Source organism: Balaenoptera borealis (genome assembly GCF_965194805.1).
Source record: "Balaenoptera borealis genome assembly, chromosome: 8".
Taxonomy (NCBI): Eukaryota; Metazoa; Chordata; class Mammalia; order Artiodactyla; family Balaenopteridae; genus Balaenoptera; species Balaenoptera borealis.
This window is the reverse complement of record NC_138865.1, coordinates 27208947-27234934: the sequence shown is the minus strand read 5'-3', so window position 1 is coordinate 27234934 and position 25988 is coordinate 27208947. Positions and strand designations below refer to the sequence as shown.

At 46.6% G+C, this 25988-nt stretch overlaps 1 protein-coding gene and 1 long non-coding RNA gene across 11 annotated transcripts in view; one reads left to right on the top strand and one right to left on the bottom strand.

The window, feature by feature from the left end:
- The window catches only part of IPPK (inositol-pentakisphosphate 2-kinase), a 56644-nt gene extending 35910 nt beyond the window's left edge, over positions 1-20734 (bottom strand). For 2 of the 7 annotated variants that reach the window (XM_082400935.1, XM_082400939.1), the window contains exons 1-6: positions 20487-20732; positions 12726-12773; positions 10514-10609; positions 7523-7589; positions 5305-5426; positions 3832-3921 (exon numbers count right to left, since the gene is read on the bottom strand). In XM_082400935.1, coding sequence (XP_082257061.1) covers positions 3832-3921; positions 5305-5426; positions 7523-7589; positions 10514-10609; positions 12726-12773; positions 20487-20567 — 504 coding nt within the window. In that variant the 5' untranslated portion in view covers positions 20568-20732. Of the gene's footprint in view, positions 1-3831; positions 3922-5304; positions 5427-7522; positions 7590-10513; positions 10610-12725; positions 12774-16854; positions 17060-20486 lie in introns of all 7 variants that reach the window. The other 5 variants (XM_082400937.1, XM_082400936.1, XM_082400938.1 and 2 more) reach the window with 5 other exon arrangements.
- Positions 20735-20858: 124 nt separating this feature from the next.
- Positions 20859-25776, top strand: LOC309632921. 4 transcript variants are annotated; one of them, XR_014247141.1, is made up of 7 exons: positions 20859-20993; positions 21214-21288; positions 21721-21865; positions 22424-22526; positions 23935-24075; positions 24333-24432; positions 25455-25776. It is a non-coding gene; the product is annotated as an uncharacterized lncRNA (long non-coding RNA). The 4 variants fall into 4 exon arrangements; XR_014247143.1 differs by lacking the exons at positions 21721-21865; positions 22424-22526 and having other exon boundaries at positions 20874-20993; XR_014247144.1 differs by lacking the exons at positions 21721-21865; positions 22424-22526 and having other exon boundaries at positions 20874-20993; positions 25437-25776.
- Positions 25777-25988: the final 212 nt, after the last annotated feature.

Below are 25988 nucleotides of genomic sequence, written 5' to 3'. Positions count from 1 at the left end.
GAAATAGAGAATCTGAACAGACATAACAAAAGGCTGAATCAGTAATCAAAAATCTTTCAACGGGGACTTCCCTGGCAGTCCAATGGTTAAGACTTCACCTTCCAATGCAGGGGGTGTGGGTTCAAACACTGATTAGGGAGCTAAGATTCCCACATGCCTTGGGGCCAAAAAAACAAAACATAAAAAAACAGAAGCAATATTGTAACAAATTCAATAAAGACTTAAAAAAAATCTTTCAACAAAGAAAACCCCAGGACCAGATGGCTTTGCTGCTGAATGCTACCAAATGTTTAAAGAAGAATCAACACCAATACTCAAACTCTTCCAAAAAACTGAAGAGTAAAAGATGGAAAACACTTCCTAACTCATTCTATGAAGCCAGTTATTACCCTGGTACCAAAACTAGACAAAAGCATCACTAGAAAAGAAAACTACAGACAAATATCCCTCTAGAAAAAATCCTCAACAAAAACTAACAAACCACATTAGCAGCATATTAAAGAGATTACACACCTATCATCAAATGGGATTTATCAATCAAATACAAGCGTGGTTCAACATACGAAAATCAATCAATGTAATACACCATATTAATAGAAAGAGGAAAACAACTCATGATCATCTCAACAGATGCAGGACAAGCATTTGACAAAATCTAACATTCTTTCATGATTAATAAAAATAAAACAAAACAAAAAAACTCTAAAAGAACATCTTTCACAAACTCACATTGAGAACATTACATTCAACAGTGAAATTCTGAAAGCTTTACCCCCCTAATATCAGGAACAAGATAAGGATGCCCACTCTTACTATTTCTATACAATACTGTACTCATAATTAAAAACAGAATTACCATATGATCCAGCAGTTCAACTTCTGGGTATATACCCCAAAGAACTGAAAGCAGAGTCTCAAAGAAATATTTGTACACCCACGTTCACAGAAGTATTAGTCACAATAGCCAAGAAATGGGAGCAGCCCAAGTGCCCATCAATGGATGGATGGATAAACAAAATATGGTATATACATTCAATGGGATACTATTCAGCCTTAAAAAGGAAGGAAATTTTCACACAACCTACAGTATGGATGAACCGTGAGGACATTATGGTAAGTGAAATAAGCCAGTCACAAAAGGACAAATAATGTGTGATTCCGCATATATGAGGTCCCTACAGTAGTCAAATTCATAGAGATAGAAACTACAATGGTGGTTGCCAGGGGTTTGAGAAAGGAAGAAATGTAGAGTTGTTTAATGGATGCAGAGTTTCAGTTTTACAAGATGAAAAATGTTCTGGAGATGGATGATGGTGACAGTTGCACAACAATGTAAATGTACTTAATGCCAGTGAACTGTACACTTAACGGTTAAGATGGTAAATTTTATGTCATGTGTATTTCATCACAATATATATATTAAAAAATCAGTTGTATTTCTATGCAATAAACAATCTGAAAATGAAATTTCTAAAAATTCCATTTACAATAGCATCCCCAAAAATAAAAAATTTAGGAATAAGTTCAACAAAAGACACATAGACTTAAAGGCTGAAAACTTTATCACATCGCTGGAAGAAATTAAAGACCTAAATAAATGGAAAAACATCCTGTGTTCACAGAGTATGAATACTGTTAAGGTGGCAATACTTCCCATACTAATCTGCAATACATTGGAATCCTTATCAAAAATCCCAGCCACTGTCTTGGAAATTGTGAAGCTTAAAGACATCTAAATTGGAAAAGAAGAAGTAAAACTCTATTCACAGATGACATGATACTGTACATAGAAAATTCCAAAGAATCTACAAGAACGCTACCAGAGCTAATAAATGAATTCAGCAAAGTTGTAGGGTACCAGATCAACACACAAAAATTAGTTGTGTTTCTATACCCTAGCAGTAAACAAACCAAAAAGGAAATTAAGGAAGCTATTTATAACCACATTTACAATATTCCAAAATAATAAAATACCTAGAAATAAATTTAACCAAAGTGGTGAAAGACTTGTACACTGAAAACTATAAAATATTGCTGAAAGGAAATTAAAGAAAACCTAAGTAAGTGGAAAGAGAGCCTGTGTTCATGGATTATAAGACTTAGTATTGCTAACATGGCAGTACTACCCAAAGTGACCTACAGATTCCTGGAATTTCTGTCAAAATTCCAAAGTCTTTTTTTGCAGTTATGAAAAATCCAATTCTCAAATTCATATGTAATTGTAAGGGGCCTCAAATAGCCAAAACAATCGTGAACAATCAATCTTGAAAAAGAAGAACAAAGCTAGAAGACTAACACTTCCTGATTTCAAAACTTACTACAAAGCTACAACAATCAAGAGTGTGGTACTGGCATAAGGACAGACATATAGACCAACAGAATACAAGAGAAGGCCAGAAATAAGCCCTCACATATATGGCCAATAGATCTTTGATAAAGGTGCCAAGACCATTCAATGGAGAAATGACGGTCTTTTCACAAGTGGTCCTGGGAAAACTGGATATCACATGAAGTTGGGCCCTTACCTAATATCAAACACATAAACTAACTCAAAATGGATCAAAGACCTAAACATAAGAGCTAATACTATAAAACTCTTAGGAGAAAACATATGGGAAAAGCACCATGACCTTGGTTTAGGTAAACATTTCTTGGATATGACACCAAAGGCATAGGCAACGAAAGAAAAAAAAGACAAATTAGACTTTATCAAAATTTAAAACTTTTGTGCAACAAAGGACACTATCAACAGAGTAAAAAGGCAACCAACAGAATGGGAGAAAATATTTGCAAATCACATATCTGATAAAGAGATTAACATCCAAAATAAACAGAGAACCCCTAAAACAACTAAAAAACAAACAACTCATTTCAAAAACAGGTAAAGAATTTGAACAGACATTTCTCCAAAGAAGCTATACAAATAGCCAATAAGCACATGAACAGATGCTCAACATCACTAATCGTTAGAGAAACGCAAATGAAAATCACATGAGATACTACTTCACATCCATTAGGATGACTATAATCACAAACAGGGACAATAACAAGTGCAAGCGAGGATGTGGAGAAACTGGAGCCCTCATTCATTGCTGGTGGGAATACAGAATGGTGCTATAGCTGTAGAAAACAATCTGCCATTTCCTCAAAAAGTTAAACAGAATTTCCCTAAGACCCAGCAATGCCACTCCTAGGAATATACCCAAGAGAACTGAAAACAGTGACTCAAATATGTACGTGTACATGCACATTTATAGCAACATTATTCACAATAGCCAAAAGGAAAAAACCCACATGTCCATCAATAGATGAATGGATAAACAAAATGTTCCCATACAATGTAGTATTATTCAGCCATAAAAGAATGAAGTGCTGATAAATGCTACAATGTGTATGAACCTCAAAAATATTATGCTAAGTAAGAGAGTCATAAAAAGCCATAATTTGTGTGATTCCATTGATAGGAAATGTCCGGAATAGGCAAATCCACAGAGACAGGTGGTTGCCAGGGGTTGGCAGGACAGGGGGTGACTGCTAATGGGCACAGGACTTCTTTTCGAGGTGATGAAATGTTTTGGAATTAGATAGTGGTGATGGTTGCACAACCTTATGAATAAACTAAAATCCACTGGATTATATACTTTAAAAGTGTAAATCTTAGGATATGCAAATATCTCAATTGAGACGAAAAAGATGAACACAAAGTACTTTTGAAATAAAAAGTAAATAATATCTATGTTTTATTTTACTCCTCTGAAAACTCTAGGTGGCCCAGCCATTCATCACGAGGCTCTGTGCAGGGAGGGAACCCAGCTGGTCAACTCTTCTCACCTTGAGGTGCTGGTGCATGCAGTAACGACACACCTTATGCTTCATCTCATGCGTAACATCACTGGAGAAAGGAATAAACCCACATTTTGGCTGCAAAATAAACAAGTAAGGAAGAAAAAAAGCTTAGGGAGAAAACACATACCTTTAGGTAGACATATAACTACAGGATAATGAAGTGCAGCTCCCAGGAGAATCAGCAAGTGTTAGATATAAACATTCTCCAAAGTTGCTTTTATCTTCAGTCCCCAGTGGGAATTGATGCCTCCCCCACTGCATCACATAAATATCTCTTTGCCGCTAGAGAATCCAAAGCCAGAACTCTCACTGGGGAAGAACAGTGATGCCTCAATTGCTAGCTTGACAACACAGAGTAGCTTTGTGTTTTCATCATAGAACAAGACTGGAAAGACTCCAGGAGTTCAGATATGCCACACACTCCAGCCCCAAGAAGAAGAACCCTTGGTCCCTCTGATAAGAATGTGTGAATGGGAAGGTGCCCATCTGATGGTTGCTGGGCTCCCAGAACATCTGAAACTCTAGTTGCCTTTTAAAAGCCATGATTTCTGGGCACATACAATATGAAAGACCACTGCCTAGCGTCGGGGCACTGAAGATCACGCTGCCCATCATTTGTGACGCCTGAGACACTCACCCTCTGGTTGGAGAAACAGAACATCAGTCCACACTGAACACCCAGGGATGTGAATGCTCAGGGCCAAGAGCATGATCCACAAGTCACCACCAGAGGTTTGGAGGAAGGAAACAAATAACAAGATATCTGGCAGGCTTCCTGAGGGAGACTCAGGTGGCCACTCTGGACACTCAGCCACAGAGCTGAAGCAGGGGCCTGGCCCTTATCCAGCAATCACTGCCCTGCACTAGACAAGCGACATCCTTTGTTGCCTCCTCCTGAGGATTCCTGCCATGACAAACCAGGGCCTTGAGAGTCACAGAGGCTTCTATGCCTCCTGGAGGGCTCTCCTGAGAAGCAAAGGAACAGAGTGTCACCCAGTCTAAACGGTGGTCCTCAAGCTGAGCTCTTGGAGCATGGCATGCACTGTCACCAAGCAGCCAAGTAGGCACAGCTGGGAAGGAGGTCAAGACAGGCCCTGGCAAGCTGCATCCTCCAAGGAAAATAGCAGAGTGGAACCCATGCCTCCTTCTGGTGGCCATCGGCTAGGGCTTGTCCCTGGCTGGTTCCCTGTTATGACACCTGAAAACAAGCCGAAATCTGGGGGTCTGGGAAGCCATGCCCCTCAGGTCTGGCCAGGGTAAGGAACCAGACTAGCACGGTGCAAGAGGCACACACAGAAGGAGCAAGAAGTAAGCCTACTCTCCGGGAGTTGGGGGGCTGCCTAGGTCATGGGGCCCAGCATGGGCACAGTGCACTCCAGGCAGATGACTTGTGGATTTACAGTCTGGACCCACCTTTCCCTTTTCCCCCACACCATTTCCCCCTTGACAGAAATTCACCTTGATCTCTACACACAGAATCGGCCGGTGCTCTGCAAAACGGTAGGTCTGAAGTCTGGCTAAATTGGGAAGGCACAGAGCATAACCACTGAGAGTGTCCAGGTCCTTGTCACAGCGAGATTCTGGAAAACAGAGCAAGGAAAATAACTGAGGATCAGTGCAAGAGAGACAAGATGACTCCATGGCAACTTGGACTCCTGCTGGGGAAGGATCAGCCTTGCCCAAGAGAGGGCTGGCCTTGGCCTCCACTCTTGAGAGGTCACCTCTAAGCCTTGGGATGTCTTGCCTGAGGAGTTTACCTGGGGACCTAGAGTCACATGAGTATAATGCTGTGACCTGTGGTAGGAGTTTGGGCCCTGTAGTATCAGCTTGACCTCCAGAGGGGCTGGAGGCTGAGGGCAGCCACATAGGTGGTCAGCTGTGTCTATATGCCCAAGTCCCAGCAAAAACCCTAACCCCTCTTATCTCAGCTGGTTTTAATCTGTGTCCCTTACCTGTAATAAGCCATAACCATGAGGATAACAGTGAGTTCTGTGGGTGCTTCTAGCAAATTATCAGACCTGAGATTGGTCCTGGGGACCCCCAAACATGCAGCTGTCATCAGGAGTGAGGGTGATCTTGGGAACTGCCCCCCAATTCTGTGACTCCCTTAACCCAGGAGCTCAGAGAGGAAGGAGGCAACAGCCACTACCTTCCTTTTAAAGCTTCCTTCAGAATATGCAAACACCAATATTTCCTCAGCACTGACTGCTAGAAGCTCTATTGTAGACAGTCACATAAGATATGGCCTCTTGGTCCCAGGAGAAGTCAGCTTTCGTCCTTCCACATAACAAGGCTGACTATGAGTCATTATTACAACAGGGGACGGTCTTATTACTGTTAAGTTGTATAACTGCCAATTATAAAACTAATGATGTTGTGTGGCACTGGCACTAGTAACTAGATGGCAGAACCACAGCAGGCCTCAGTCTGTCTTTGTCTAGATGGGGAAAACAGAGCCAAGACACAGTCCAGGCTTCAAACAAAGCTGCTGCCTCCTTCCTCTTCGTTGGTCCTCTCCACCCATGAAGCCCTGCTCCTCACTGCTCCCCAAACTGAGGGCTCCAGGGCACAGTATCCTGTTATCTTTCATTTTCCTAATCAAATACAGAAAGGATTTTATATTGACTCACTGCACACCCTGACTGCCTGGCTGTGCTTTAGGAGGAGACACTTCACTCCTCAACAGCATAGATTTTACATCTTTGCCTCTGACTGTGAAAGGAAAAGCTTTGACATGGTTACTGTCATTACTGCCACGATCAAGTGTAGGGAAGGTACCTGAGGTACTGAGAGAAAGTACGTGAGGTGACGTGGGGCGGTACATGAGGTGACTGCGGGGAGGGTACGTGAGGTGATGGGGGAGGGTATGTGTGGTGATAGGGGAAAGGTGTGGGAGGTAAAGGGGGGCAAGGTTTGGGGGGTGATGGGAAAGTATGTGTGGTGATGGGGGAAGATATGGGAGGTAATGGGGAGAGGGTATGTTTGGTGATGAGTGGAAGGTATGGGAAGTAATGGGGGGAAGGTTTGGGAGATGATGGGGGAACGTATTTGTGGTGATTGGGGAAGGTACGGGAGGTGGGGAAAGGTACAGGAGGTGATAGGAGAAGGTCTGGGAGGTGACTAGGGGAAGGTATGTGTAGCGATGGGTGGAAAGCATGTATGGTGATGGGGGGTGGGGTATGTATGGTGATAGTGGGGAAGTACATGAGGTGAAGCGGGGAGGTACAAAAATTCAAGTCTCCCACCTTACCTCAAGAGGATGAGGAGGTTGGGTGGTACCAGCTTCTGGGAGAAGGCTCTCAGGACTGCCACCCTCTAGGGCCTAGCCCACCCTCCATGGCTCAGGTCTACCCCGGTTTTCCTTTGGACTCCTCCAGGACCCCCCCTGGAGCCCACCTTCCCTTCCCTAAGTCTCCCTGAACTCCTTCAGCTCCCTCTTGGCTCCCAAATGCATTTTTATTTTTATTAATTTGTTCTTGGTCATATATTCCCTGCAGTGATCTGCAAATCTGATGCCCAGAATTGTATTCATGAGCTCCTAGGATTTCTACCCCTGATTATAAAGTTCCTGGCAAAAGAATTGCTAAAAACTATATCTATATCTACCTAACATGAGTAATAACGTCAAACACATTTCAAATGAAATATTATAAATTCGTAAGTTAGAAACCCTTACCTGGTCTTTCACACTGTATCTTTAAACAAAGCTGTTTCACAAAATCTAAAGGCAGCTGAACAACTTCCTGTAAGAACAAATAAGAAATACTCAGTGTGGGATGCACAACAATGTGAACATACTTAATGCCACAGAACCACACACTTAAAAATGGTTAAAATGGTAAGTTTTATGTTATGTATATGTTACCACATTAAAAAAAATACTCAGTATGTGGGTTTTAGAAATAAAAGCTGCTCTGTTATTTTAAGGACATGTCCAGATTAAACAGAGATGCTAAAGTTTCTGTGCACTAAGAGGAACAGGCCCTCGTCAGAGCAGCTGGTGTCCACAGTGGTGGTGGCCAGAAGCGTGCCCCATGTCACCCACAGTCAGTCTCCACAGGGCGCTCCTCACCCGGCTCCTCTGTTCTCACGGCGACCTCATCCTCATTCTCAGTGTCTGTGGACGGCAGAGCAGGGGCCTGAGGCAGTTCTCTGCCTGCAAGAAGTTCCTCACCAGCTATCTCCTCAGACAACCTGAGGCTCCTCACATTTCCATCTGAGAAGCAGCTCACGGAACAGGGTCTGATCAAATATTAATCTCTGGGTGAGACGTCCTGGGCGGCCATCAGCCACAGGACTCAGGATGGCCAATATTTGGTGCTTTGGGGCAAAAAACAAAGGAGCAACTACTCTCTACTATTTCTTGCAGTCTCCCAAACTAAGAGTTTCTATTTAATCCACATTGCTCATCATCTTCCCAATGTTTCCAGGGTGGCAGAATTCTGACTTCTAAAGAAATCCCAAGGGGACACAAGATACCTGCCTAGAATGAGAATGCCGGGATCCTGTCCACCTACATGCCACACCTTCTCCATCATGCCCTGTCCCACCTAACCTCCAGCTCACATGAAGACAGGCCTAGACCAGTCCCCAAACCAGCCAGGCAGGGCTGGAGGCAGCACGGGCACAAGGGGTGCGTCTGTCACTCTGTCTGAGCCTTGCTCTCTCACCATTGTGCTAGTTATGTCTCATCCCAGGACACAGAAGAGGGAAACACTCTCCCCAGGGCTCCACTTTAACCCAGCTCGTGCCATCAGTCAGAGAAAACAGCATCATTTACAAATGCTGATTTTGCCTGAACATGGTCTTGTTCGGGCCAGAGATGTGCTCTGTATCCCACATTTCAACAGTGCTGGGCCTGAGTGGCAGTCCTCTCTTGACACTACAACCACCTGGAGGAAAAGCAGGTTGTGTTTCACTCTGGCAGTGTCTTCACGCGAAGGAGGTATGTCAACGGGATGAATATTCCCGAAATGTGACCTGGTGGGCTCACCTCATATGCCCAGAGCCTTGTGCACTGTGGACAAACAGAATCAAACCTGGAACTAGAGCACGCCCTGGGCCCTGGGGGGACATCCTAATGCTATTCCCACCTACCGGGCTGCCATCGGCTGGAACCCCAAGCTCCTCACCATTATCCTTCACTGCTGGCCCCTCCTAGAAGAAAGGTCTAGAGCCCCCAAGTGCTGTGAGACAGAGAAACACTTCCACTTGGTCAGATGAGCATGCTCTCTCCCCAAGAAGGACACTGGTAGTCGGCATACCTGCATTCACTCACACACCGTCCAGGCCAAGAAGTAGGTGGCACCCAGCATGCAGATAGCTCAGAGACTCAGGCTCTCACAGGTGGTGGGTTTCAGGCTTTCACAATTCAACAGGACAGCTGGGGACCTCACTAGGGGTGGTGCCAGCCCCCAGGATGGCCCCAGTGACCTCTGCCCCTGTGTAGTCCCACACTGCCTTGGGCTGACCCGAGAAGGGCCCAGGATGCCATGGAAACGACAGACACAACTCCCGAACATGTCATCTCTCAGATGGTGTACTGGGGGAGTCAGGGCCAAGTCACAAGGATGCTCAGAGCCCTTCAGAGAGTCCACATTGGGAGGTGCTGAGGCCCCCAGTCAACAGCCAGCACCACACTGCCAGCTCCATGGCTCTGGGTCACCCTGGAGGAGGATCCTTAGCCCCAGCCTACAGATTAGACTACAGCCCTAAGGGACCCAAAGCAACACCACCCACAGTACTTCCTAAGCTGTCAAAGGACGACCCTCCTTGGAGGATGTTTTGCCGTGGGAACCATTTAAATTCTACTTTGCTAGGCAATGCTGAAGCTTCAAAGAAACTTGTACTCAACCTTCTTGGTATCATTTTTCTCAGGATGGACACAAGGTACAGAATTTACAAAACAGAGGCAGTGCTCTCTCTGTTCAAAATGACAAACCTGCTAGTCTGTTCAGGGCTCTGATCTAAGACAAGCAGTCAGGCCAGCGTAAGCAGAGAAGCAGCAGTGATCAAAGTGGAGACAGAAGAATGGCTGTCCCAGGCATGGACCAAGGCCACTGGCTCTGAGGACTGCCAGGATCACAGGGCCAGTCCACTGTGGCTTCTTACGCTGCCCTCTCCATGAGTGTCCGAACAGCAGACTTTGCCTGTAACAGGCACTCCTCTCGGTCACTGAGACCAGAAAAAGCCAGCAACGCAGACCACCTGCAGGTAGGTGGAGGCCATCACCCCACATGGGCTTCAGCTGGGTTCTCCCACGAGACCAGGTCACACCTCCCAGCATGGGGGTCCCCTTTTCTCCCTAACTTGCTCAAAGGTGCCCACTGAAGGTCAGTGTTGCTGCCTGGACCTCACTAGAGAGCTCTCACCAAACTGAATGCCTCCATGAGGGCAGGATGGTGAAGACCAGGCGTCTCAGCAAGTGAAGGTCTGACAAAGTATCTCTGAACCTCCTGCTAGAAAATGGGAATAACACTATCTGCTCTGCTACTTCACAGTGCAACAAATGAGAAAAGCACTTGGAAACTTTGTAACTAACACAGTGGGGGTGGGGGGGGGGGCGGTATCATTAAGCAACTTCCAAACTATAATTGAGAAGTTGGTACTTTGATACAGAACAGGCCCATGAATTTAGACTACATTTAAAAAAAAAAAAATCACTTACCCCACAATGAACATAGTTCTCTCCCAAAAACTCTTTCATGACATTTTTGCCAAAGTCCACTATGTTCTGTAGGTGCTGAAATATTTCTTCCGAGGTCTGCAAAAGAGAAGGACAAGAAGACCTCAACGACCGGGACCTCCTAGACTCTGACACCACCACGAGCCCCCGTCACATACAGGGCTGCCATGTATGTGGCCACAAAAAGCCACCAGTGGCCCTGGACCTGGAGGAAGGTGAGCCTCACCATGAAGAATGCCACACTTACTGGAGCTTCTGTCCCACAAGGCCCCCAGGCCCACCTCTGCATTGTACTCAGGGCCCCATGTGATTGTGAAACCGTAAGTTTGAGAACCATATCTGTGCCCCTGCCTTCCTCCCCACCAGGAACACATGTGGATTCCGCCAGTGGCCCGTGCACACCTTCTGAGGAATTCGACTTTAAAAATCTGTCCCATCCAAAAATCAATAGATATTTAGATTTTATTCTTCAGCTTCCAGATGTAGAAATAAAATATTTTCTCCTCAGAGGTTCTTAAAGAATCAATAAGCTGTGAGATTTAGGTGAGACAGGAAATCATTCCTGTATCCCTCACTCTGACCCAAGGCGAGAAGTACAAAGGGTTGATCACAGGTCTCGCTCAGGAGTGAGAGGGCTGTCTTCTTCAACCACAGGCTGGGAGGTGCCTGACACATGGCTCAGGCTCTGGGGAGGTCTCAGTCTGAGCTGCCACCCAGGCACCATAAAACAGGCAGACCACAGTCTGCATTCCGGGGGACTACTGTATTAGAACAAAGCCTGACAAAAAACCCCAGAACACGCCCAGTGGCTCCATACGTAGAGCTGTGGACACAGGGTTTCTGACAAAAAGCTCTTCTTATTGACAGAATTAACACACACAACTCCCCACAAATAATGCAGCTGGCATCACACAGTGCCATTTATATAATAAAGAAAGGCGACTTGTTACCTTGGAAGACATTGCCTCAATAAATGTAAACAGGAAAAACTGAAAATAGAGGCATCCAGAGAACGCTGGCCCTTCACCGAGGCTAGGCTCTGTAGACCCTGAGTGGGGATAGAGGGGAGGGGAGGGGGGCTAGAGGCAGCCTCCGAGATGTTTCTAGTTTCCACCTGGATTCCACAGAAACAGAACCACCCTGCACAATTCTCTTCAGCCGCTGCACCCTCCCATCCTGTGCCATCTTTCTCTGCACTAACCACACTGTCCCCAGATCTCACTGCAGCCCCACTGTGATGGCAGCCCCCAGCTTTCTCCCACAGTCCCCGCTTTTCTTTCTATGAAGCTAACCTGCAAGTGTGCCCTTCATTTGCACAATCAGCCACCACTGATACCCATCAGCCATCCACCTCACCTTCTTTTCTGGCTGTTTCTCCATAACTCAAACGAGGTGAGGTGGTGACTCATGTCTCCTACACCCTTATCTTGAGCCCAATTTCTACTCACCACCCAGCAACCACCAGCCCTGCCCCCACTGTGTGGGTGTGACCTGCAGCTCCTGCCTTTTCTCCCCTTTTAAGATAAGAGCCTATGCTCACACCTAGCCCCTCTGGACCTCCCTCCTTCCCCCCAGACCATGAAAGAGGAAAGGATCCCACAGGGCTATGCCATATTGACCGCTGAGACCACTTAGATAAACACCACAATGAAATCCCGCCTCAATGTAGAGAGACACTGCAACTCAGTGGTCAGCGGGCATACAACAGAACAACAATGGCTTTCTGAGGGTGTCCACGGTACTCTGCCTGGTTGACTCAGTGAATAGAAACACAAGGCTCCATCTGAACTGCCTGTTGTGACTTGTAACACTGACTGTCTACCACAGCATCACAGACTTCATTTTCATTGATACAATTCCACAGATGGGGAAACTTAGGCAGCAGGGTGTAAGGAAATCACCAAGGCAAAGCCAAGACCTGGCCCTGGGTTCCCCAGCCACAAGCAGAGCTCTCTGAACTAGTCAGGGAGGCTCCTGGCTCAGTACCCAGGGACTAACCATGATGACCCACAGTGACCCCAGCAGGTCAAAGTGCTGATTCCAGCAAGAAAGATGGACACACTGCTTTCGGCATTGAATGCTTGTATCATATTCAAATTTCTAAAGTTAGCATTAAAACTTCTGCATCAGAAAAAAATCAAAGTTTTCTTAAATAATTATTTTAATGATTGGGTGGCAAATCCACTGATCTTACCTTCTTCCTATTAGGAGGAAACTTCAGAAAACGAAGCACCACACAACGCTATTGGAAAATAAAACAAAGTCTGATTAGTACCCACCCAAAGCCCGGGGATAAGGGTGGGTGGCTGTGGATAAGGAGCCATCCTCAGCAGTGCAGATGCTGGAAGCGCCACAGGCAGCCAGTGCCCCGGGGAGGAGGTGGGGGCCAGTACTGGGTCACACGTCCGAAGACACAGAGCAACCAGGAAAACCTGTGCTCTCTGACCTAGCCAGCCCACTCCCAGTAATTTATCTTAATTAAAGATGCACAGAAGATTTTAGCTACTGCATATAAAAGTACTGTTTATAATTCCAAATAAAATGGAAACAACCTAAACGTCCAACATTAGTAGGATGGTTAAATACGGAGGGACATATTCCAGACCATGGAATACTATGCCGTCATTTACAAGAAAATAAGGAAGATCCATATTCACAGACACAAAGGTACAGTCATCATCTACTGATAAATGAAAAAGATGACAGAATAGGGCTTATAGAATGAACCTATCTTTATAAATATGTACATACACGTGTGTGTGTGTGTGTGTGTGTGTGTGTGTGTGTGTGTGTGTGTGTGTGTGTATTAGAGAATGATGTATGGGTATAGTTCTATTTATGTAAAGCTCAAAAACAGACAAGACTAAGATCTCTGGCAGGTGGGATGGTCCCTAAGAAAGGCTCTAGAAGCGGCTGGTCATGAGAACACGGGTCCATGTATTTTGTCATAATCAAGCTGTATATACGCATATGATCTGACCACTTTTCTGTAGATTTATTACTCTTCATTTTTTAAAGTTTGTAAAACAAAAAATCTTAAATAAAGTATGTGCATGCTGAGTTTGTATGAACTGTCTGAAAGGGCTTCAGAATAGGTAACCGCGTGTCCAGGTAGCACCAACTGGGAACTTATTTTTTAAAGTTCTGTTTATTTGGGTTTTCCAATTTTTTACAATGTTCATATAACATACATTACAAAATTGTTAAAAAAAAGTTTTAAAAAATGGAAAAAAATAACCTTTTAAACTAGTACAGCCTTTGAAATGGCCATTCTCCAAGGAAATAACCTGGATGTGTTGTGGAGCCTTGGTAATGGGGGAGATAATTCCATGTGGACAACTTTGGAAACCATTCCCATGGAGACAGGGAGTTCCAGGCAGAAGGGCTTGGGTCGGGAACCTGGACTGTGCCAAGAGAGAAGCAGTGAACAGGAGGAGGAGAGCAGAGGTGCAGGAGCTCAGGCACCGTCTGGAGCACTGGGATCTAGGCGGGGTGGGAGGAGCTGGTGATTGAAGAGGCTCAGAAAGTGCAGCTTTAGAACCCAAAACATGGCTGACAGCAAGGAAGGCCCATAGAGATGAGATCCATTTCCCTAGCCCACAGCCCCCCTGGCACTTCCTGCCCTACTCAGACGACGCACACTCCTCTCAAAACCCCAGACATCCATCACCTCCCTGAGCCCCAAGCCCAGACTTGGGGAAGCAAAGGTCGAGGACGTGCACATGCCCCTAACCCCTCCCAAATCCAGGCAGACATCAATATTCGATCATGGGCATCAACTGGCCAAGGAGTCCATCAAAATTCAAGGAAAAACAAAAGTTGATATGCAGAAACCCTAATTCTAGGCAACTTTCCAGAAACTCAGCCCCCCTAAAAGCACCCTCACTTCTCACCTGGACTTCACTGTTTCTCAAGACCTGCTAAGAAATTCTGAGTGTCATGTTGTGTCTGCTTCAAGGAAAACTGCTTTCTCTAGGGACCCATTTAAAACCATCGCCAGAAACTGCCCACCTGCCCCATAGGAGCTGCAGTGTCAGCCTTGAAGGCCAGTCTCCACAAACACAAGCACTCAGTGGGCACACCTGTTCTGGACGGCGAGTGCTAACTGCCCCTTGTAAAGGTCTGCCTGGGCTGGATTGGTGGCCCTGTTACATGCCACGAGGCTGGCCATGGGCCCAGACAACACCTATTCAAGTGGACAGCAGAGAAAAGGTGAGAAATGAACCTCACCAGCCCTGGTTGGCACAAAGATGCAGTTAGTCCAAGGGCCACCCATGGCATGGAGTGGGACTGATCCAGCCACCCACGGGGAGATTCCCATGAAGGAGCCGAAACCAACGCATAATCTGGTAAGCACCAGGGTCCTGCCAGCTCACAAGGTCTTAACCAGTTGTGAAGGAAACAACTCCTTTCCTTTTAAACTAAATATCTGAAACCAGATTTTAAAACATACCTTCTTCATAGTGTCTAGGATAAAATGCTAAGAACGTGAAGAGAAAAGGGTGAGACTAAGAAGAGGGGCTTAACAAGAGTTTCTGCACAGTCTGGGGCAGAGGCAGCTCTTCCCTGTTCCAAAGCAGGACAGGGAATCTTAGGCCAGGGCCACACCTTTTCTGTCCTTGAGGACAGAAAATCACGGTGTGCTCTCTCATACCGTGGAACACTAGATGAAAATCAAAGACTTTAAACAAGCTGAAAAAGTCAGTGAATGGAGAAATGACACATATAAACACATACACATTAAACAACCTCAAAACGTACAACACGCCACTTATAAAAGGAGTAGAAAGCATTCAGTGCTGTGAGGGTCCCAGGCCATGGCGGGGGTGGGGGAGTACTGGCATGTCATGTGCCAGGAGATGTTCCTTCGATCCCCTCTGAGAACCCACCCAGGTCCTCAAAACACCGAGACATCAGCAAAGCCTGGCTCACAACAGCTCAACAGTGTGAATGTCTGACAGCACAGGAACTCTGGCTGCCTAAGTGCTCTGCAGCCTTAAAAACTTGTTTGAAGAATTATCTACATATTTATGCTGTAGGGTTGAGTGAAAAAGCAGAAAACAAAAACAGACAGATAGGATGCTTAAGTACCCAATAAAAGCATATAATAGAAGGAAGGGCACCAAGTGTTAACAAAAATTATTTTCTTAGTAGGGAGACATTGGATGCTTTTTACTTTCTTCCTTCTAGTATTCTGTATTTTCTGGGGCAGAGAGAGGAACAAATGCTTGGTATTAAATAAAAATAAAAGACCACAAAAACAATATATAAAAGGGTCATCTGCCCATGTGAAGCCTAAGGGCCCAGGGCCTCTTGGCAAAGACGAGGTGTGAAGTGATCAATCGCTGAAGCCTCACTGCTGGAGGACAAGCCCAAGTCAGGTCTTCCACCAGAGTGAGGATATAACCCAGGATGGGGCCCCAAGAAGACCCCAGGGAAGCAGAGATCAGGCAACTTTCAAGGGAAAGGGAGACTAAGATAAACACAACAACAGAAGGAATCGACCCTCAGGGTGCTGCCCCAGGCATCCCAAAATGGCTCAGCCATGCTTCTCAGTGAGGCCACCACCCACAGACACCCAACTCAGGCACAGCCCAGGTCTTCCATCAGAATACCCGTGACAGAATACCAAGCCAAGTCACTTGGCTCTGCTGACCAGAGGCAATCAGAAACACACCCCAGGGCCCACAGAAGGATAAGAGGGACAAGGTGTGGGATGCATTGTTGGGCTGACAGCCTCAGACAGAACAGATGGAGGGTGACTCGAGACATCTCATAGAGCAACTGTCCCCAACCCTTTTGGCACCAGGGACCAGTTTTGTGAAAGACAATTTTTCCACGGCAGGGGCCGGGGGGTGGGTGGTCCAGGCAGTAACGTCAGCGATGGGGAGCGGCAGATGAAGCTTCGCTCGCTTGCCCGCCACTCACCTCCTGCTGTGTGGCCTGGTTCCTAACAGGCTTCGGACCCATACCGGTCCACAGCCTGGGGGTTGGGAACCCCTGTCATAGAGGGGAGCCAAGGACTCCGAAGTGAGGCCAGACAGGCGGTGGAGACCACAGGTGGGGACAGCAGGTGTCTGGAATGGGCAGGACATTTTCCTTCCCAAGTTTCACCTGCCTGTATGGACCCACAGCTGCCTCAGGACTGAAGCAGACACAGATGCAAGTTGTGAGGTGGGGGACAGGACAGTGGAGGTGTAAGCCCAGGTGACATTTGGGGACAGGACACTCGGGGGCTGCAGCAGAAGAGGTGTTCAGATGGTCCCTAAAAGATGGAAAATCCAACAGCCAGAAGAAAATGAGAATGTTTTATAAAGACATACCACAAATGCATGGAACGCACAGTGAGGGTGTTGTAGAGGGGAGCCTTCAAGGACCCCAGGCTCTCCAAGGCCACATGATGGCCGCAGAGCAGGTGTCCAAACCAAGAGGTAGGTGACCCAGTGCTGTGGTCTCATCCTTCTGCAGCAGACACAGAAACCTTCCTTACCTTCCTGGTAAAAGGGGCAGCTGCTGTCCTGAGTTCTGCTGAGGAGGAAGAAGGTATAGTCGGGGCGGGGGAAGTGACCATGCCACCTTAGGATACCAGGCCTAGACCAGCAGACCCCCACATGCTAGAAAGGCAGAGCTCAGCACTCACCAAGGCCAGGACTGGAAACCACCAAAGGGAATATATTTTGGAAATAACAAATCCTAACCATTCAACTGCAGGTGATCCCAGGAATAAAGACAGGGTTACATGCACAGCTCTCCAATGAGACATCACCAAGAAGTCACATCAGCTGTATCAACCTGTATGAATATCATTAAAAATCTCAAATGCAGAATAAGTTACTTGTTAAAAAAAAATACTACAGGCAACAGAACGTTAAGACTCTTTCTACTAGATTCAGGAGAAAATTAAGCCCAGACTTGGGAATACGCCATTAAAAAAAGAAAGAAAAAAAAAAAAAAAAAGAGAGAACAACTCATTTGCTTCCAACAGCTCCATTAAGAAGTATGATCTACAAATCCTAAAACACAAGAGAAGAGAAACACACAGCTCCTGACTGCCTGAACCCCATATCTTCAGGACAAACACCCCAGGGCATCAAAACAATTGCAGAAAGGATCTGAAGCCCGATCAGAATCTTAGAAAAGCTATAAAACCTGAAAGATCAGGCACAAACTTTTGATAAAAGATCTTGGTTGGCGGGTCTTTCATGTTACCTCTGTCAATAAGGAGGAAAACGTCACAATAGCTTAGTGTGATGAAGGGAGTGGGCCCCTGTTTGCCCTGCACCCCAGAGGCAAGGGCAGCTGGAAGGCAGCTCAGTGCCTGGGGAGGAGTCTCTGCCTGGCCTGCCCTGGGTGACTCCCCCAACTGAAGGCACATACGAGATCAAATGACAAACCAGACTTACAGTGACCTTCACAGGACAGGATGCCAAGCCAAAGCGAACAAGACCAAGGTAAAGAAGGGTCACTGCAGATGAAAAAGCAACACCACCACACGGAGAGAAATCCCACTTGGCAGCAGCGCACTTGAGGGCAGCGCCAGGCTTCGTGACCACAGCTCAGCATGAACACAAGTATGGCACAGCCACTAGAACAAGTGACAGCACCCTCAGGCTACAGTAAGGAAAGGAAAGTACGTGCCCACAAGGGAAATGTCCTCGCCCAAGACCCCCCGCAGGGTCAGTGCCGGGGACTCCAGGCACCCACTAGAGTACAGTGTCAGGTTGGCCACAGCCTTGGAGCACCTCAGAGGGTCAGTGCCAGGGCCAAGGGCCAGTGCCTGGGAAAGGGTTAAATTGCACAGCTGGACCCAAGGATGCTGAGCACTGGGCCACAGGAAAACTGACAGCAACCTGTCAAGAACTGGCATACCGTTCAGGTCTCACACTGTCATCTCTTACTGCCCAACCCTGAGCACACCCCACACTATGGCCCTCCTTCGGCCTGCACTTAGCTCCTCCATATCCAGGCCCCATTTTCTACAAGTCCTGTGCTCCTGGAAGCCTCCCAACCCACCAGCCTGGAAGGCTGTCTGTCTGTGTCTTATCCCATGTTCCTCCAGTGCAGATGCCAGGCCTCAGGACTGGCTGGCTGAAGGTATGTCGGGTTCTGACACTGGAAAGGAGAGGGGACAGACTCATCATTTTTTAAGGACCTTTCAATTCTGAAAGTAGATGATTCCCCCTCTGAGAAAGAGATCGTCTCCCGATCTGAAAGAAACCTGGTGAGGGTCACCCTCTACTTCAGAATGAACGAGGTGGGTCTGGAGAGTCCACCCATGGGAGCAGAAATACTTGGTGCTCACCCACCTTCTTCTATCCCACTCACACACACACACACCCTCTCCTTGGGCACAGCAGGGTCCTGAAAGCTGCCTTCCAGGGCTCTGTCCTCCCTCAAGGCCCAGGCAAAGCACAAAGGTTTCTCCACACTCAAGGTGCAGAGTTCTCCCTTTACTCAGCATCTTCACTTGGTGGGAACCTTTTCTTACAAGACTACTCGTGATGATAATCTTCAAATTCAAATGACAACCAAGCAGGAATGAGCATAGTAAAGCAAATTTAGATTTAAAATAATGAAGAGAACAGGTACAGGATAGCCTGATGACTCAGTTTAAAAGTGGGGGGAAAAAAAGGAAAAAGAAACATGACCCTAACATCTGGGGCTGTGCAACAAAGGAAGGGGCCAGTTGTCCTGGAGGGTAGACACATGCTTGTCAGGAACAATGGAGAAGGCATCTGAGTGCCCAAGGCCTGGTGTTCTTTTACACTGAGTCTGGAACTTGCTACTTCATCTGACGCTACTTTTGAAACTCAGTACATTAGCCAAAAGAAGTCTTAATTAGCTTTACATAAAGTGAAGATATACCATGCAATCTTACTGAGGAATTGGAAGATGAGCTTCCCGTAGGAGCTGTTGGGCTGGGTCAGAGCTATTAACCGCCAAGTCCAAGGTGGGTGATAGTTATCACTTGCATAACTTGTCCAGCTCCTCATCTTTCTAGCAATTCTGCAAAGGGGATTCTGTTACTAGTTCCACTTTGCAAATGCAGAAACTGAGCCTGAGCCAGGCAGTGGTAGAACTGGGATTCTGCCCAGCTCTGTGTAACTGCAACTCCCATACTCTTAAGCCCTCAATGACACCTATCACTCCTCCCCCAGCCCACCACATTCCTGCCTGGTTGTATCAGACAGCAAGATGTCAGAGAGATCTGGGCCTTCACACAAATCCACAAGCTTCTCTTCCCGGATTCAACTCACTGGGAGTCCTCACTGCACTCTCAGAAACTCTCTTCCTTACTGAATTAAGAAAGGGAAATTCTTTAAATTCTAAAAGACTTTGGAGAAGAACCTGCAGACAATGCTCCATTAATATTAACAACAGCAGCAGGAGAACAGCAATTCCCTGCATCTCAGGGAGGTAACAGCACCCCAAGCACTTGGCTTCTTTCTCCTGACCTTGCCGGTACCCTGTATCTTCCCTAAGGCTACTCCGGACGGCCTCACCGCAGCTGGGCAGTCGGAGGCGGCACCGTGTGAGGCCGGGATGGGGCGCGTTGGAAGGACGCGGAACAAACCCGGAGGGAAAAGGTGACACTGGGGGAACAGGGAACCGATCTGGAGGGAGGAGAGTGCTGGGGAGACATGGCACCAACCTAGGCGGAGGAGAGCGCTGGGGGGACGCGGAACTGCTCTGGGGGAAGGCGGTGACACCAGCGGGACGCGGAACTGACCCAACGGGGAGGGGTGATGCTGGGGGGACGCGAAACTTATTGCGGGGCAGTGACACTGGGGGAACGCGCGACCGACCGGAAGAAGGGCTGCTGGGGAACCGATCCGGGGGTAGTGGGTCCTGAGGGGATACAGAACCGACCTGAGTGGAGGGGGTGCTTGGGGGACGCGGAACCCACCGGGAGTAGGGTAAGGGCCCTGAACCGCGCCGACAGTCAACCGCTCACCTGTGCGTGGGCCACCACTAGGCTCTTGTTGCCTTCACCGTGGTACCCCCATTCATTTTCGTCCATCTTCCCCTCGTCCATCCCACGGTGCGGCCCTGGAGCCTCGCGGGGCCACGAGCTGGGGGCCGCTGGTTCGCCTAGGCACCAGCCGCAGCCGACCGGGGAGGCGCTCCTGTCAGCCGCCGCCTCAGCTAGACCCAGCCGCCCGCACTCGCAGGCGCTGGCCGCCGGAAGCCACGCCCCCGACATCTCCCATGGCCGAGCCGGGCAACTTCCGGGTTCGCGCCCGCTTCTCCTCTGTTGACCACGGTGGTGGATGGACTGGCGGCCATCTTAGGTGCTGGCACAGTGACTCACTTCCGGAGCGCGATCTTGAGAACCGGAAGGGAGGCTTCCGGCCTGGGCGCCGGAAGTGAGGCAAGCGGGAGGAGTCGGCTGCTACCCGGCGAACAGGACTGGCCTGCTGGGGAGCATGAGTCCAGGCGGGCTGGGATTAGAGTGGTACTGGTGCGCTAGGAGCCAGGGGGTCCCAGTGGGGCTGGGGGCGGGGGACGTCCAGGCAAGCCGGGTGCTTGGAAGGGGACGGTCCAGGCGGGCCGGGGGTTGGGTGGTCCCTAGAGCTGGAGCCCGCTCAGTCATGGGGCCTCAGCCTTCTTTCCTGCAGAATGGGATACATTTCTCACTCATCGGGTTATTAATATCCTCGTTTGCTCTTTACCTGATGCAGAATCACCCCAGTAGTCCCAGGAAGTAGAAACATTGTGGTCCACACCTTACAAATGAGGATACGTAGCTCAAAGAGGCAAGTGGACTCCTAAATGGCGCTCTTGTTGGGAGTGTTACCTGAAAAACTGGCTTTGCCTTTTGGTGGGTGTCAAGCCAGAAGACAAAGAGTGGGAGAAGGAAGGATTTATTTCTTGCAACAAGTAAGGAGAATGCTGCGGCTTTTTCCCAAAGCAGTGTCTCCCCAGGTAGCAAAATTGAGGAAGTTTTAAGCTAAGGGAACATGCGTATTCATAAAGGGCTTGGGCAGTCAGAGTCCAAGCTTTAGTTGAAGTCATGAGGGTCAGAAAAGGTCTACATCATCCCTTAGGTCCAAACTGATCTGGTAGTTGAGCACTTCAGACTAATCTTTACCATTGAAACAGAATTGAGAGTCTTTACTACCGATATATTATCTTTGCTACTGTTACTTCTCTTGCCTGATAACAGTTTGTTCTTTTTTTCTCTTAAGATCATTACTGAGACCTGTTGAAGGGCAAGCGTTGTGGCCAGGCTTAAAATGACTTAGGCCAAAAATGGCTTTTCTTATGTCGAGAAAGCCATGCCTGGATTTCTTTCTCCGGGGACCTCCCCTACCCTATCTGCCTACAGGAGGAGTAGGTTTCGTTGAATCTTGAGGGATAAACCTTGAGCAGGAGGTTTGAATTCTGCCCTTGCCACTTAATGACAGTGAAGCAAAGGGCAGATCTCTTCCTTTCTCTGGGCCTCAATTTATTCACTGTTGACGTGGGACTAATGAGACCACCTCATAGAGCTGCTATGAGGATTAAATTAGACTAGCGATTCTCAGACTCTTACTCTCAAGACCATTTTATACTCTTTAAAAATGATTGACGGGAGTTCCCTGGCAGTGCAGTGGTTAGGACTCTATGCTCTTACTGCCAAGGGCCCAGGTTCAATCCCTGGTCGAGGAACTAAAATCCCTCAAGCAGCGTGGTGTGGCCAAAAAAAAAAAAAAAGATTGAGGGCCTCAAAAAGTTTTTGCTAATATGGGTTATATCTTTCCATGTTTACCATATTATAAATTAAAACAAATTTTTAAAAATTATTTTCATTTTAAAATAAACATTACCTTTTTTAGAAAAGTAGCTATAATTCCCCAAAATATAGAGAAGAGTGGCAAATGTTTTACATTTTTGCAAATTTCTTTAAAGTCTGGCTTCATAGAAGATAGCTGGAGTCTCACATCTGCTTCTGCATTGAATCTGTTGCAATATATTGCTAGGGTTGAAGTATATGAAGAAAACCCAGCCTCAGGTATGTGGTTCAACAAGGAAAGACCTGCAGACCCTACTCTGAGAACAGCTTAGAGCACCTGGCAAGGCCTTGGGAATAGTAGTGAAATGAAGCCAGTGAGTCAGGAAAATGAGCTGATAGCTTTGAACATCTCCCCCACCCTGGGCCCCAAAGGACTGGCCCAGGTAGGCTCAGGCCCCACTCCAGGGATGGTTGAGAAATGGGGGCAGAAACAGGCCACTCCTGGAGGTAAGTAATCCCCAAGGGGTGGGGGTGGGGGGACACTCACAAAGGGTGAGAAGGCCTTCCTACACCACCACAAGGCCAGGGGACCGTAAACATGTCTGAGATTTTCTCAGCATCTGTGAATGCAGAATTCAGATCAGATTGTTAAGTATTAAAACATTTCCTTAAGGAAGCCTCTGTGGTGCTGGAAATGTTCTGTATCTTGGTTTGTTGGGGTTTTTTTTCAAGGAACATTTTATCGCTGACACTGTTTAGAATTACTAGTGTATGGTTATTTAAAAGATTAAATCTTGATTTTATGATTGTTTAAAAATTCTCCACAGATGCTCCTAGGGTGGACCACACCCACCTTATCAAAGGGACAAGTGCTTTGAAAGAATCATGGTGGGGTAACAGTGAGGGACACAAAGGAGAGTGGGCTCATCTGCAGGGGTTGGGAGAAGGAAAGGCTGGAAAAGAAAGACATGAGAAAGGTGTCCCAGATAAACAGGGTTTATCAGTTGTTTTTCATACCCTGGATCCACACTCCCTTCTTTTTTATAGCATAAACCCAGTTTTTATTAGGGGAAGTACCTTTTCCTTTATTTAACCCATGTGGTCTGACTTAAATGAACTTGATTCTAGCCTCAAGGCTGTGCAATCAAGAATTACATTCCCAGTGGTTGGTTCAGGAAGCGCAGGGAAGTAATCCAGGTTTATCCAACGAAGCGCACACCTTTGGCCTGCACTGAAATGACTGTGGGGAGAATCAACCTCAGCTGAGAAGCTGGGGGGGGGGGGGTCACCACATGCTGTCAGCAGTGATCCAGGCACCACAGGTGGCAGCAACAGAGGGGAAACAGCTGGAAAGTGGCAAGAAAGGGGACACAAAGTGAGCCAGAGGATTGAGTCCAACTCAGTTGATTTTAATTTTCTGAGCTAGTGAATTCTGTCTTTTGCTTAAACAATTTGAGTTGGGTTCCTTTCACTCAGATCCTAGAGTCCAAGCTAATAATAAGGGTACCCTGGGCTGGACCAGTCACCTCTTCAAGAAAAAGCTAGAAGTGAAGCAAAGACCAAAAGGCCATCATTAGCTGGGATTCCTACATGAGGACATTTTGCCTAGATTCTTTATGCTCCTCCATCTAGGTCCCAGCTAGATTCCCACCACAGTTAATCAGTGTCCCCTTTCTGTTTGAAAAAGGAAATGAGAGAGAGAGGAAGGAAGGAAAGAGGAGAAGAGAAAAGGAAGAAAGATGAGATGGGAAACTCATCTTCCAACCACATTGAAAAGCCATCCAGAACCAAAGTGGCAAAACACTAGTGACTGGGAGCCCAGTGATGAGTACTTACTCTATTCTTCCTATTTTTATGTGTGTCTGGAATTTTCCTTACTAAACAGTTTTTATTTTTGAAGGAAGCATGCGATATCATGTATCCCTTGATATGACATGACATGATGAGAAAGGCACTTCACCTCTGTGGTATTCCCCTCACCCCTAAACCTATAATCCCTGTCTAAGCATTAGAGAAACATCAGACAGACCCAAATTGAGAGAAATTTGGCAAAATAACTGACCAAGAGTCTTTGTAACTGCCCAGGTCATAGGAGACATGGACAGACCAGAGGAGCCTAAGGAGACAAGACATCTAAATGCAACGTGGGATGCTGGAACAGAAAAGGACATTGGTGGGAACACTGGTAAAATCCAAATAAAATCTGGAGTTTAGTTAATAGTAATGGATCACTGTTAATTTCTTTGTTCTGGGAAATGTACCATAGTTAGGTAGGTTAACATGGTGGGAAGTTGGGATAGGGCATTTGGGAACTTGGTACTATCTTGCAACACTTCTATAAATCTAAAATCCAAAATTAAAAGTTCACAAAAAGGAAGGCATTCATTGTTCAGCTTCTTTCATAATTAAATAATTAAAATAAGTATATATCTTAAAATATATATCAAACTGGCAAAATAAAAACAATTTTGCACAATGTTTGATACGAGTGGTATACAAGGGACAGGCAGGACGTGTGCACTGTGGAGGAGAGGGTCTGCATTGTTGGAGCCCAGTTTGGCCATATCATTAAAAGTATTGTAGCTATAGCTAATCCCCTTTGACCCATTTCCATGCCTACAAATTACCCTACAAAACCCTCCAGTGCTCAGAGATATGTACAGGATGTTTGTACAAACACAAGAGTGATGGACAGTACTTGGTTCCCAATGTGGGCACCTCAGGACAGCCTCAGGCTGCACCAGCCCACCCCAGCAGAAGACTTGCAGAGGGGCTTAGCAACCCATGTTCTAACAACTTCCCCACATGAATCCCAGAACCACTGAGTTATGGTATACTTGAAAATTATACAGGCAGTAAGGAAATGAGTTAGGTATGTACTGACATGAAAGATGTTCAAGGTCTATGGTTAAGTGAAACAAGTGTGTGTGTATGTGTTGTGTCTGTGTGTAAATGCAAAGAAAAGGGAAAGGAAATTTTCCCATCTGGGAAGAGGAGAGCAGGAGAAACGAAAGAAGAATGTCACTTTCCTCTTATATTTGTATGTTGTTGACTCAGAGTATGTATTCATGTAACACTTCTGTAATAAAAATTTAAATGAATACATTCTCAATACTTTTTAAATTAGATAGATCTATCACTATGTATGAATGTGGAAAGATGGCCATGGTATGTTTAATACAGAAATAGGTGTTTGTCTTTGAATAGAAAAGAAAAACAATCAAGAAATAGGTGCCTGGGACTTCCCTGGTGGTCCAGTGAGTAAGACTCCGCAGTCCCAATGCAGGGGGCCCGTGTTGGATCCCTCATCCGGGAACTAGATCCCACATGCATGCTGTAACTAAGAAGCCCACATGCCACAACTAAAGATCCCACATGCAGCAACTAAAAGATGCCGCAACGAAGATCCCACGTGCTGCAACTAAGACCCAGCGCAGCCTACATACATAAATAAATAAACAAACAAACCACAACTAAGACCTGGCACAGCCAAAATAAATAAATAAACCTAAAAAAAAAAAAAAAGAAATATGTGCCTTGCTGTGTACTGAGATTTTCTTTGGGGATGGGACCACAGGTGATGTGCATTGATTACACTACATGTGTCTGTAACGTTTGAATTTGGCATAAAATGTATGAGTTATCTTTGTAATTAGAAAAAAATAATAAAGCTCTGCATGCAGTGGCCTCAGGATGCTCAACTACATAGAATTAGGCAGGTGCTCTTGAGGGTGGACTCCC